The following is a 14,602-nucleotide window of genomic DNA, read 5'->3' on the forward strand; positions in this document are numbered from 1 at the left end:
AATGATTATAGGCTGGATACACTAGAGGGGGTTAATCCGGTCGCTTGTAAGCCGACAGGAGTAGGAGGGGGGGGGGGGGGTAGAATCCAGCTGCCTCGTCCGGCCAAGGGTATCCCAGGAGAACCCACTGTAGTGCCGTTCAATGCGCCGGCGATCCTTGGACCACAGATGAAAGCAGGTGGACTCTTTGTGGGCCGGCTCTCTCCGGTCCACGGGGGAGAGATGTGGAGAGACCTCGTCTTGCAGAGCGTCTCCTCACCTTGCTTCCTCTCCAGGGGGGGGGTTCCAACACACGGTAGTGTCGGGGGTCTTTATCCATAGAATAATCAAAGTATCCAAAGCATAATCCGTGCCTGGGAAGGCGGGCTGTCGTCGGTAGAATAATCCGGTATACAGGTCCACTCGCTCGTCGGCTCTGGGGCTCCTCGGGTGCAGCTTCACATAGGGTCAACCACCCTGGGTAAGCAGCCAGTTCTCTGCCCGAAACGATGGGGTACTGACTACGGTAGTATTCTCACCGCACGAAGCACTATATTAACAGACTATTATTAGCTTTAATAGACTACGTCCAACTCGACGATATAGTGCCAAATATGACTATTCAAATATTAATATACACGATGTCTCAATACCGATGGTAGGCGAACTTGGCCTTACTCCCACACGTGGCATCGCGGGGAGGCTTTACGTCTGTGACTCTATTGGAGGGTAAGAAACTGGACTGAAAAGAAAGTCCTACTTTAGTAGCGCAGTATATATACGCACTATGAACAAATAGTCCCATTAGTGGTGCGGTAGCCAAATTCCTACGCGGAACTAGGACTTGTTCGTACATGTCGAGCGGTACGTTTGAACTGGGTCTGAGGGGTATGGCAGCCTGGCACCAAGGTCTCGACCAATAGTAGAATGGAGACTATTATGGGATGTTCAGTAGGCTAGAATGGATATTCAATGCATATTGTACAAGGAATATACAAGGGATATCAGGGAATATTAGAGAATATACAAATACAATTAAATATATATATATAAATAAATATATATATTCGGTTTAATCTGGCCCTTCACAACAGTTATGGAGACAATAGTATGGATCATTTGACACTATTTCTAGTCCAACATGTAAAAAATTGTTTGTTTCTACACACTGTAGTTTGTAGTTTATTACACGCTGAACATCGCCCATTTCCAAAAGAATCCAGTCTTTTTCCATAGATTGTGAGATAGGACGCATTATATGCAATAAGCCCGAATCGTTCTGGTTGATTCCCTGAAACCCCAAATCAAAAGGTATATAACATGTACCCCGAAAATCTGATTGTTAGAAAAAGCTTGGTTTATGTCCAGTAAAGTAAGCCACTGTGATCGTTACAGAAACATGTTTCAGGTTCGGTAAAATAGACATAGGGGGTCCTTACCTTAGCCAGGAGGTACTCCAAAAAGAATAATTCCAATGATCCCATCGGCGATCGCGATTACTCGTTTATATGTAATTACACATGTTTACGGGACACTATAGGTTTTGAGGCGAGCAGATCTGCTAGAGATTGCTTTGCAGGAGCTCCTCTCCCTCAGAGCGAGTCTTGATAGTCCATTTCATTCATTGTCTCTCCTGTTCCCTTTCTATCAGAGTTTAAAAGGTAGGCGATACTGCCACCTGGTGAGGTTTGATCAGCATTGCAATTCCAACGTAGGCAAATGAGCCAGGGACGGCTAGAATGATCCGGATGACGGTTTAGAACGGGGAGCGTTTGGCGCTCAAGCGTTGGCGGTGAAACACGTAATATTACGTGTTTGGCCATCAAAGAGTTAAGGCACAACAATTGCATTTCCAATGAATATTAGGTTAGAAAATACATTTGCTGGATTTAACGTGACTTCCTTTAATCTAATGTTAATTTGTGAATTTGATTACATCTGTTCCCATCTTGTGTTGTACAATAATTGTTGCAATTTTTTTTCTTTTTAAAACATGCCCAAATCCGAATACGGATAATTTTGTTGGTTGAACAGATACAGATAATGACATCTCCGCACAACCCTAGTGCGCGTGCAGTCAGAGAGCATAGCAGAGAGATACAGATACTAGAGTAGTTCCTAGTAGCTTCTTCCCCCAGGCCATCAGAACACTGAACACTGAACTCTCCACTCACAAGTACACATGATCACACACACACATGCTGCAACCGCTTTAAACAATCACTTTAAACAAAATGTCACTTTAAATAATGGAAAAGTCACTTTAAAGGAATGAGGAAGATAAAAGCCACTTTAAGGAAAGAACAGATGTGGCTCTTGTATAGTATAGTTTAGATATATTAAGTATAACATAATGACTGAGTTAAATTGTATATTGTATAGTAGTGTACATAGGAACCAGTGCCTTAATTTAGTGTCTATTTTTATCATGCACATCTTATGTCTTACCTGTTTTTTTTCTATGTCTATTTTATTATTGTATTATTGCACAATCGATGCGGGCATGACCACCTGCATTTCACTGTATGCCCTGGTATGTATGTGACAAATAAACCTCTTGATTCTTGATAGTCGCTGAGTAGTCAGGATGCATAAGCAGCCTGTATGTTTGGCAGAGGGATGTTGTTGAAGATGACTTACTGGAGTTGTCTTTTTTGGCACACAAAGCCTGAAGTAACTCTTCCTGGAGCTTCTCAGGCAGGATGGTGTCCTCATCTCCTATCTGTGTGTGTGTGTATGTGTATGTATGTGTATGTGTGTATGTGTATGTGTGTATGTGTATGTGAGAGAGAGAGAGAGAAGCCTTAATTAGATAATCCACAAGTAATGAATTGACAGATCAAGCCAATATGAAATGTTGAAGGTTTATCACCATCAGGGGTCAGAGCTACAAGGCAAGGGTATAGTATACAGGTACAGGTATACAGTAGATACAACCTCATAAACCACATCAACAACAACAGGGTTACGTATATAACAGCAGTGTGTTTTGCAGAGGAAAATGTTCACGGTCGCAAAGTCACCATGAAATAGCATAACGATATAAGAAAGACCAAGGAAATCAATGATTTGGCATATATTGTTCCATAGTTACACAGTACATCTAGAAACGTTTCTCACTTAGTGGTGACTTTAATTAATATAGTATAGGATCCCACAGCTATGGTGACCTGGACCCCGTTCCCTGTACGTGGTTCAACTAAGTCAATCAAAAGTCCCATTAGCCAGATTCAATTAACCCGATGATCTCGGTTCCTCGAAGGCTGATCCGGTCGCAAACACTCTCGTTAATTTCAAACCAGACTTGAGTACTCAGGATAATTTCGGCTGAAAAGGCAGCAGATGTCGATCCCCGAAAACCATGATTTTCTAACGGGAAGATATCGCTGACAAGTTAAATGCATATCTATAGGCACATTTTAAGTCCCTCATTACCCCAATCAATCACATTATATTTCTTTAAATGTGCCTGCTGGCAGTAGGCTTAATGGAATTAATAATCGCCATAGGGATTTAGCAAAACCTGCTTAGTGGAACCGAAAAGCCTGACTTATGTCAAGTTATCCTGAAGATTATCTGGCTAACTCAGTTAGCCACGTACGGGGAACGGGGCCCTGGAAGGAAACTCTGTTGGCAGATCAGGAAAGACAGTTCTCAGAGTAGAACATAAATTCAGGCCAAAAGATTCTTGGACATTCCCCTCACTCACCCCTATCGACACATACAAACAAGTTGGCTTCAAATAGGAATCATGGGAGCCACACTAGTTTAGACCTGTAATAAGATTGGAGATACGTGTTTTCGTCATGCGTGTTGTTTTTTACTTGCTTGCAGTTGGTCTTGGCTACTTCTAGGTGATTGTGTATGTGTGTGTGTGTGTGGGTGGGTCCTTGTATGTTTTATTGTATGCATGCGTTTGTGTCTTGTTTATTTTGTGTGATAGTATGTGTATGTATACACATCTCACCTTAATACTTACACTAGTTATGAATCTGTTCTCTGCATTAGCTGACAAATCCACAATCAGCATCTGTTGAGAGGGTAGAAAGTAACACCATGAGGACACACATGTACACACACACAGCTACTGCTCTTTGTAGTAATTGGGTTTGTCCTAATGAGAGTCACTGGATAGTCAGGAGTTTTCCTACATTTAAATCTGTATCACTGTCACACTGAGAGGGCTCTTGTCTGTAGAGGTGTGATGCTCATACACACACACACACACACACACACACACACACACACAAACACACACACACAAATATATATATACACACTCACATCGCTCTGGTCGTCAACATGGTCCAGCATGTTCCTCTGGACCCCCAGCAGGTAGGGGGTGGGCGCCATGACAACGTCAATCAACACCGTGGGAACAATGGATATGAAGGTGTGTTGCCATGTGAACGGGTACAGCAGCGCAGCCACAGCATGGATCACCTGGGATAGAATACTGCAGAACAACACATACATACACAATGTTACATACATGCATCTCTCGCACACACACTTTTACATGTACTCCCTAGCTCCTAATCCTAACTTTAACCGTAATTAACCTAACCCTAACCACTGACCCAAAAATCTGACTTTTCCAAATTGAGGACAGTGCTGTTCCCAATCAACTGGTTTGTAGTCTAAATACGTCAGGAACACACAAACACCCATCACACACAAAAGTGCAGATAGTAGCCTCACCTCCTTGTCCAAGTGAAAGGCAGTTAACTAACAGAATGTAATGTACAGGTAGTAATGCTATTATTTTCACTAATAAAATGTTGCTACATTTTTGTTTTCGCCCTCATCCCTTATGCCTGATCCACGTGCACCCCTGATGAAGCAATTGAGTGCATGCATCTGAGCACCAACCAACTCATCAACCAACCAACCCACTCAACCAATGCTCCTTCCAAATACCTAATAAAAGTATCAAAATGAGAACCATTTTGGAGCAACAACCTGTACTAGAAATGGACCAAAAAGATAGACAAATGCAGAAACCAACACAAAATGACCTCTGTGACAAAAGCGTACTGGGGAACACAACGTTATGCTCAAGGAACACATAATATGCACCCGTTTTCCGCAGCAATGAAGATGATCCGTCTCTCCATGACAGTGGAGGCGAACACCTGCAGCACCTCCTGGTCCGACAGGCAGCTGAACAGTGTCCTGAAGTCGACATGCTCCAGCCAGGAGTCACATGGCCGAGTCAGCCTAATGATCTGGACAACACACACATACTGTTATTAAACCATAAAGGAGAAGGTACGTTGCATTCCACAGCTCATCAGATGTTGACTTATCACCATCTCCAGATCCTGAATGTGTGTATGTGCTCATGTCAAATAGATTAAATGTGGATCGACGGAAATAGAAAATACAAGGACAGAAGATCTCTCTTATACTGAACTCTCGTTCTGACTTTGACGGAAACACTAAAACACAACAAAAACAAAATAATTCTTAACTCATTCAGCGCCAATCACAGAAAAAGTCGGGTTAACTCGCCAACCGTTCAGCGCCAATCACAAGAAAAGTCAGGTTTTAATAGCTTTTCTTTTATTAGCTATATCCATTCATTTTCAATGCCGGGCAATGTGGGACGGACCTCCACGAGCAGTATTTGGAATGGCGATCAGATAATTGGATTATTTCTTTTGCATTACATCAGAGACCAGGTAAGGACTCTATATATAAAATCTTGCGTTGATCTGATATTTCTTTCTACCGCGATCGAAGCTGTCTGTGTGTGTGTGTGTGGCTGTTTACCGTTGGGTGCAGGAGGTGGGGGGGGGGGGGGGAGCGCTGCGCTACGAGGGCCATTTCATGTATGCACAAGGAAGGATAATAATGATAATCTAGCGTTGATTTCAAGAAGATTCGATAATCAGGCGAACAATTACAACGTGTTTAGTAGGACTGACCCCTATTAGTCGATTAGTCGACTAATCGGTCGAAAGGAGCCGTAGTCGACTGCCAACCTCTTAGTCGAATCCAAAAAAAAACAATTATAATAATAATAATTATTTAAAAAGATATATATCGGGCGGCTAGGTCGTGTAGTGGGTAAGGCGCTCGCCATCAACGCTGGAGACGCTGGGTTCAAATCCAGCTCTCGCCGTTGCTATCAGCTTGGCTGGTCATTCATACTAACACAATTGGCAGTGTTAGGGGTGGGAAAGCTGATGGGTGGGTCCTGGGCGTTGTGGACAGCGACCCCTACAGTTCGGTCGGGGCGCCTGCACAGCGAGGGTAGGATCTGGAGGGAGGTAGTGTGACCTTCCACACGTTACACTCTCCCGGTGAGAATCTGCGCTGCCAGGCTGGCTGCCGGCTGGCTGCACATGCGTCGGAGGAAAGCATGCGACAGTCTCCGGCCTCCCGGACCAACAGTAGGGGGGAGTGCGCAACAACCAGGAAGGGGGTTGGGAATTGGCATAACGACTAAAACAGTGGGATGGGAGAAAAATCGGAAAAAGGAGGGGGGGGGGAAAGATAAATAAAAAAAGGGGCGGTCAGGTGGCCTAGCGGAGATTGTGCTCGTCACCAATGCAAGAGGCTGCGGTCTCGACTCCCGGAGAGTCAGCATTGCCTTGGCTTGGGCTGATCGCTATACTAACTCGTTTGGCTGAGTTAGGGGGAGGGAAGCCGTGGGTGGGTCCTGGGCGTTGTGGACAGTGACCCCTACAGTTCGGTCTGGGCGCCTGCACAGCAAGGGTAGGATCTGGAGAGAGGTAGTGCGACCTTCCACACTCTCCCAGTGAGAATCTGCGCTGCCAGGCTGGCTGCCGGCTGGCTGCACATGCGTCGGAGGAAAGCATGTGACAGTCTCCGGCCTCTCGGACCAACAGTAGCAGGGCTGTACAGTGCGATGATCTCGTCGCAAATTGCCCCTTAATTTGGCCGTTGCGAGTTGGAAATATTATTTGGGAGCAACGTTGCGAGTTGTGATTTCAACCCTTCATTCGCATTTCACTCCTAAATTAATCCATACAAATTGGATAAATTTTTTAAAAAACATTAGCCTACAACCAGGGCTGTACAGTGCGACACAATGTCGTGGTGCTATGAAAGAATCTGTCGGTAATGAATGAACTTACTGCGATCACCGATAGCCTGAGTGAAAAAAAAGATTTGCGTGTGGAGTGAATCTGGGTCACGCTATATACAGTACCTGGTACTTGTAGTCTATCGTGCGATTAAAGACCATGTCCCTATCTGCGTAGTCTATCCAACACCAAATCCCATAATTCCTAGCAAAACGAAACTGAATGTGGGCTCTCTTCCTTTCAATATGGGCTATTGCATCGCCAAAGAAGCACCTCATTTCAATACATTTAAGACGCAAAAAAGAACAACGGAGTGGATATCAGTCCATCTTATGACAACCACGTCCGATGTGGAGAGATGTTAAGATGATGATGATTGACGTGATGATGTGATGATTGATTGACAAGGACACGGACACTTCTAACGTTCAGGTTCAGCTATGCATTAGGTGAGTAGTCCTACCGTAAGAGCCTCATACGGGTCAATTAAACCTTTTTGATTAGTCTTTCCTTCCAGCTAAGTTGGACTGAACATTTCACTGTCAAAAGCGCAAATGTAAATAAGGTTGCGTCGCAACACGGTTTTCAAAATAAAGGTCACATATACAAATACCTCTCAATTCTTATTAAAAAAAGTCCCGGATATACATAAACATTAATTGGCATAGATCTCTATAAACGGCCCAACACATTGATCACTTTAGGCACACACTGAAACCAGTAACATCACAAATATGAAGCAGGTAATTACCCATACAAATAAACCTTTCATGGGGTTATTTACAATAATAATTCATTTGATTTCTAAAGCACTTTTCATTGTGAAACAAATGTATGCAGAGTTTCTTGTCCTCCTGATTAATGCAATGGTGTGTGTGTGTTGTGGTGATCTCATTCAAGGAGCACTACACAAGCGTGCGCACACACACACACACACAGTTTGTTGTTTTTGTTCTATTAGTGATTTACACACTTTCTCAGTTGGTTAATTATAAAAAAAAATACAAACCTGAAAACAAACGCACTTAAATGTTAAATAAAAGGACCACAGTAATGAGGCACATATTTTTTTTAATAATGGTAAAATTGTTATTTAAAAATTTGCCCCTAAAAAATATTTTTTGCCCCTAAATTTCTCATTTAGGGGCAAGTGTGCCCCTAGTGAAAAAGCTTAGCGTACAGCCCTGAGTAGGGGGGGGTGCACAACAACCAGGAAGGGGGTTGGGAATTGGCATAATGACTAACAGTGGGATGGGAGAAAAATCGGAAAAAGGAGGGGGAAAAAGATTAAAAAAAAATATATATATATATATTTTTTATCCTTCTTTCCAAAAGAAAAGAGGCCTAGAAGCGTGGCTAACGCTAATGGCACGCATACCATAGGCTAACTGCCTAAGAAAACAGGCACAGAGGCACTGAAAGAGGATTTCACCCATCTAATGAACACACTATTATTGCTATACAAATGTAATAATTGTGAATGATTAACTGTAATGAGTTGAATGTGTTGTTTCAAGCATCCTTGACTTCCAGGGACAACGATGTAAATAAGTCATTGCGCCTTTTTCGTTTCTATCCTCGACAAAAGCAAATATGTGATGTAATGATCTGTATATGTTTTTACTGTCTAAAATAAATCAAATCAAATCAAATCTAGACTAGACAAATATCAAGATGTATCCATCAGTGGACCACTCGACTCCTTCAGACATTAAGCACCCCCCACAGCCCAAATGGAATAATAAAAAAAATTATAAAAAGATTATTATACTTTATTTTTTTTAGTCGACTAATAGTCGACTAACGGCAAATTTTGGCCAATCATAGTCGACTATCCAAATCCTTAGTCGGGGACAGCCCTAGTGTTTAGTGTATTCCACTAAAACGCTATTATCGCGTATTTTCCTGGGATTACTAAGAATCACCAAAACTATACTCATATTCAAAACAGTATAAAACGGAAATGTACGGATGAAAAAACAATCTGTTTCGTGCATGTTGACTGGAAGCAACTCACTGACAATCGACGGGTGTATTAGACCCATAGCTATAATATAAGATATATTTTAAGCACTCGCAAATCTCGCAGTCTCCCCATTGATTAAAGCGATGGCGTTCTAGCGCCCCCTGGCTCATTAAGCTTTGGCGCTGGATGAGTTAATGATCTTTATCATATTTTAATTAGTTTAAAGGAAGGGGATTCCACACACACACAGCTGTTCATTCTATTTTAGTTAAGAATATCTTGGTCAGTGTGTCTGCTATCTTTACCTCGGTGCCAGATTCTGGGATGAAGCTTTTGATCTCAACAGTATTTCCGGGTGCTGGGAAGGGGGCCTCCCTCAGACTCTCCATGAAGGGGTAGATCATGGCCATGGACTTCTGACGACGCTTCTCTACCTCGTCAAAGATCTGGAGGGGGAAAAAGCTGGGGGCTTAAAGGGACTTCAAATTAAGATGGTTGAGTACTGCATGATTTATAAACATGTAATCACTTTATTATTTAGTTACCAGTTTGGAAGTAACCCTGCCAACCTCCGCTACCCACCTACGGCCACAAATATACCAGTATGAGGAAGCTTATGGAATTTGTCAATCAGACTTCCTTACTGCCTATGCCCATAGTCAAAACCTCCAGCTTCTGGCTCTTACAGAGACCTCAATGACACCAGATAACTCAACGACGCCTGCAGCCTTATATACAAACTATAACTTCTCTCACACACAACGACCTTCCAGACATTTGACCTCTCCCTCATGGACTACAAATTTAACATCATTACCTACTCGGTCACTCCTCTCTCAAATAGCATGAGTATCTGTCTCTAGTCCATTCAATCTCACCATTGTTACTCTCTGTCGCCCTCCAGGTCCCCTTGAACACTTCCCAGATGAGTTGGACATGCTTCTAAGCTCCTTTCCAGAAGATGGCACCCCCCTTCTCTTAATTGGTGACTTCAACCTGCCTGACTCGTCCCAGTCATGGTCTCTCTCCTACAAACCTTTGACCTGACTCCCACTGTCATGCCTCCCACCCACAAAGCTGGCAGCTCCTTGGATCTCATATTCTCCTGTGACTCCAGTATAATTAACACCACGGTAACTCCCCTCCATATATCAGACCACTTCTTGATATCCTTCTCACTAACTCTTATGCTAAATCCCAAATCATCCACTCAAACCCTCTCATTCAGACGCAACCTACTCTCCCCATCTCCCTCCACCCTCTCCTCTGACATCCTATCCGCTCTACCTTTGTGTGAGACTTTCTCTGCTCTCCCCCCAGATAAGGCAACCTCCACCCTCCTTTCAGCCCTCTCAACCTCGTTCTACAAGCTTTGTCCCCTCGCAGAGAATCCTGCTCATCGTTCCACACCCAGTCCATGGCTGTCAGATGCAGAGAGAAGAAAGACAGGCCCGAGAGCGGCAGAGAGGAAGTATAAAAAGACAGTGTTTCTGCCCAAGACTTTGCCATATTCTTTGAGAAAAAGGTAGAGAACGGAAAATGGTGTCACAGGGCTTCCGGTTACGATGTGAAAGGGAACAGGCGCGTGAGGAGGTAGCTCCCGACATTCAACAAACCAGACTATTTTTCTTATCTTTTTTTAAACTTTATACAAAAAAATTGTTTGCATGAAGTAAAAATGAATAACTCAGCGTGAAGAAATGCCAAATAGACGCAGAGAAAGGTACGCTCAGAGGTCGACAGTTCAATACTCCGAAGAGGCTAACGATACCGTTAAGATGGCGACCGACGCTCGACCCAACCTCCCTGAGGACTTGCACAATCTCCGCACAATGCTAGCTACAGACATGAAAGACATTTTCCTGGATTTTATAGAAAATGCCCTTTCTCCAGTGAGGGAGAGTTAGAGGGAACCCTCTCCGACTACAGTGACACGATTGCGGGCTTGGAAAAGACATGTGCTCAACTAAACTCCCAAAGTGAAGATCTTGCTAGCTGGACAGAAGACGCTGAGAACCGGTCTCGCAGATGCAACCTCTGAATTATCAATATCCCGGAGAACGCAGAGGGAGAGGACACTGTCTGATGTATGTCGTAATTTTTTGCAGAGGTTCTGGGCAAAGACATGTATCCGCGTTAAAACACTACTCTACAAGAAGAAGATCAAGTTCTGTCTCGTCTATCCTGCTCTTTTGAAAGTGGACTATGGGGGAAAAATACATGCCTTCAAAGCCGCCACAGAAGCACAGCTTTTCTACGACCGCCACTTCCCTGAAGCTAGCATGGTAAGCGATGCTACCTAGACTGTATGCTGGAATGACAAGTCGGCTAACTGGGAGAACCTTGAACTATTACGATTGACTGTATTCTGACCGGGCCGGTTGACTTTACTTTTTAACTGATCTCATGCTTTCTAAGTGCCCCGGAGAAGTTTTTTTTTTTTTAAATAAAGAAAAAAGACACTACCCACTGAAAAGAGGTGACTTGAACTAACGTTACCGCAGTAATTACCACGGAACACCGTCTAACCTCTCCTGGCCGGAATGAAGGGTCTAACGCTAGCTGAAAATGGCTAACCTAGCTAACCTGGCTCCATGGCCCGAAACTACTAAATCTCCGTGGTTCGTATAAATGCATAAGAACGGTTGTTAGGGGGAGGGCATTCAGGGGCTGGGGGGGGGGGGGGGGGGGGGGGACTGTCGATGTTTAAAAAGAACTACTCACACCAAAGGTATTATCCTGCATATTATTGTATTGCCGATTTATTTATTTATTTATTGCGTACTAACTGGGTTAGCCAATGTTTCCACTCAGCCTTTAATGCTAGGTCAAGGGGAATGGCTATTTTAATTAATAAAAGACTTAATTTCACAGTATCAAATGTTAGTGCAGACACACAGGGCAGATATCTAGTTGTGACCGGCACCCTTCGCCAGACACCAGTCGTCTTGGTAAATATATATGCCCCTAACTGGGACAACCCAAACTTTGCTAATAATCTCCTATCATCCCTTCCATGCCTGAATACTCAGTCTTATTTTAGGGGGTGACTTGAATTGTGTGATGGATCCTTTGTTAGACAGATCGAGCCCCAGGACCCAACAGCAGTCGGCAATGGCAAAAGCCTTCAGTGTATTTATGCAAGCAAACGGCTGTGTAGATCCATGGAGAGACCAGAATCCCCATGGTAAGACATTTTCTTTCTACTCGAACCCCCACAACACTTTCTCTCGTATAGACTATTTCTTCATTGACCGATCCTTCCTGCCGGCTGTCGAATCATGCGACTACACAACTATAGTCATCTCAGACCATGCAGCGCTGCTTGTCGACATACATCTCTATATGCCAAAAAGAGCGACCTCTTTTGAGATTTAACTCTCTTCTTCTGTCAGATAAGGCATTCTGTAAAAATATTTCAGACTCAATTGACTTGTTTATTAGCACAAATTCAACACAGGGGACCTCTGCCCCCCTTCTGTGGGAGACACTAAAAGCCTTTCTTAGAGGCCAAATAATTTCATATTCTATTCTAGCCAATAAGAATAAGCAGCTCCAATTCAGTAACATAAGTAAAACCATCTCTAGTATCGACCGAGACCTAGCCTCCAATCCTAGCCCAGAACTGCATAAGAAGAGACTTGATCTCCAAGCTCAAGCTGACTTAGTCACTACATCTGCAGCCGAAGAACTGCTACTCAAAACAAGGGTCTTATACTTTGAATATGGAGAGAAATCTAGTCGTCTTATGACCCATCAGTTGCATCGACAAACAGTCGCCCGACTTATCCCACAAGTAAAAGATGACTTGGGGCTACTACAATGATCTATTCCTTATGTTAATGAGGCCTTTGTCACTTTCTATTCTTCTCTCTACAAATCGGAATTCCCGTCTAACATGTCCAACATGACAAAGTTCATATCAAACCTCGACAACCCTACAATCGATTTGGAAGACGCAAAAACTATGGACCAACCCCTTGAAATAGAGGAGCTTATTCAATCAATTAAGCTAATGCAAAATAATAAAACTCCTGGCCCTGATGGATTCCCAGTAGAATTTTATAAGACCTTTAGTGCTAAACTTACCCATCTTCTAATTAATATGTACAATGAATCTCTAACCAACGGCTCCCTCCCCCCCACTCTAACACAGGCCACCATCTCCCTAATTCTTAAAAAGGACAAAGACCCAACTGACTGTGGTTCCTACAGACCCATATCTCTTTTAAATGTAGATAGTAAATTACTGGCAAAGATCCTCGCAACCAGACTGGAGCATTTTTTGACAAATATTATATCAGAAGAACAAACTGGTTTTATTCAAAATCGCCACTCTCAAATGTCAGGAAGCTCTTAAATATAATACACTCCCCGTTACCTTAGAACTCTCCAGAAGCTGTCATCGCCCTTGACGCCGAAAAGGCTTTTGATAGAGTGGAGTGGATTTACCTATTTGCAGTACTAAAGAAATTTGGTTTGAGACAAATTTATCTCTTGGATCCAACTACTTTACACTTCCCCTAAAGCTAGTGTCTGCACCAACAACTTTAGATCTGCCTACTTCCCCCTAACACGTGGAACAAGGCAAGGATGTCCCCTATCTCCCCTCTTATTCGCTGTAGCAATGGAACCACTCTCCATCCATCTTAGGACCTCCCACTTATTTTCCAGTGTAATGCATGGAGAGTCAGAGTATAGGGTCTCCCTATACGCGGACGACCTACTGTTGTACCTCTCTGATCCCGTCTCTGCCACCCCCCACATACTTTGTATCCTCCGGAATTTTGGTACTTTTTCCGGTTACAAGCTTAATTATAATAAAAGCTAATTATATCCTATCAACAGCAGCGCTAGTCAGATTACACAGGTAGAAGTACCTTTTCGTATCTCACCCTTAGGCTTTAAGTACCTTGGAATACAGATCACCAATTCTTTCTCCTCCCTTAGATCTTCTAATTTTACCCCCTTGCTTGATAGGCTGAAATCGGACCTTCACAGATGGGATGGTCTACCCCTGTCCTTGGCAGGCAGGATACAGTCTGTAAAGATGATGATACTCCCTAAACTCTCCTATCTATTCCAATGCATCCCAATATTTTTACCCAAATCCTTTTTCAAATCCCTCGACCAGATGATATCTACTTTTGTCTGGCAAGGCAAACGACCCAGAATAATATGTCATGTATTACAGAGAAACCGGGAAAACAGGGGTTTCATCTACTACTATTGGGCTGCCAATATTCCGAAGATATCTTACTGGCTTCGCTCTTCCTTGACAGACTGGTGTCTGTTGGAAGCTAGGTTCTTGCCGTCTAACTTGCCTTCCTGCATTGATCTACTACAAGCTTGAAAATGGGGGACCCTGGTGGAAACAAGACGAAAGTCTTTCTCTGGTCTGCATCCCCTTAACAATTGTATGTATTGAGATGTACTGTACTGTACCCATTCTGCAATCTGTTAATAAACTTTTCAATCAATCAATTCAATCAATCTACCACTCTCTCCCTCTAAATTCACGCTCAACCCAGTGGTAATAGCTACACTGAAAATTTGGACCCAATTTCGTACCCACTTCAAATATATGAAAAGTTCCATCAAT

General features: G+C 43.2%; 1 protein-coding gene across 1 annotated transcript in view; it reads right to left on the minus strand.

Annotated features, from left to right (window-relative positions):
* LOC311229669 (DENN domain-containing protein 2D-like) overlaps positions 1–14,602 on the minus strand; it is a gene marked incomplete at its 5' end in the record, with an annotated part of 70,216 nt that overhangs the window by 20,066 nt on the left and 35,548 nt on the right. The window contains 5 exons of the mRNA XM_084315744.1: positions 2,620–2,701; positions 3,959–4,009; positions 4,264–4,435; positions 5,059–5,207; positions 9,306–9,446. Of these exons, the coding sequence (XP_084171870.1) occupies positions 2,620–2,701; positions 3,959–4,009; positions 4,264–4,435; positions 5,059–5,207; positions 9,306–9,446 (595 nt within the window). The remainder of the gene's footprint in view (positions 1–2,619; positions 2,702–3,958; positions 4,010–4,263; positions 4,436–5,058; positions 5,208–9,305; positions 9,447–14,602) is intronic.

Source organism: Notolepis coatsorum (assembly GCF_963971535.1).
Source record: "Notolepis coatsorum genome assembly, chromosome: 6".
Classification (NCBI taxonomy): Eukaryota; Metazoa; Chordata; class Actinopteri; order Aulopiformes; family Paralepididae; genus Notolepis; species Notolepis coatsorum.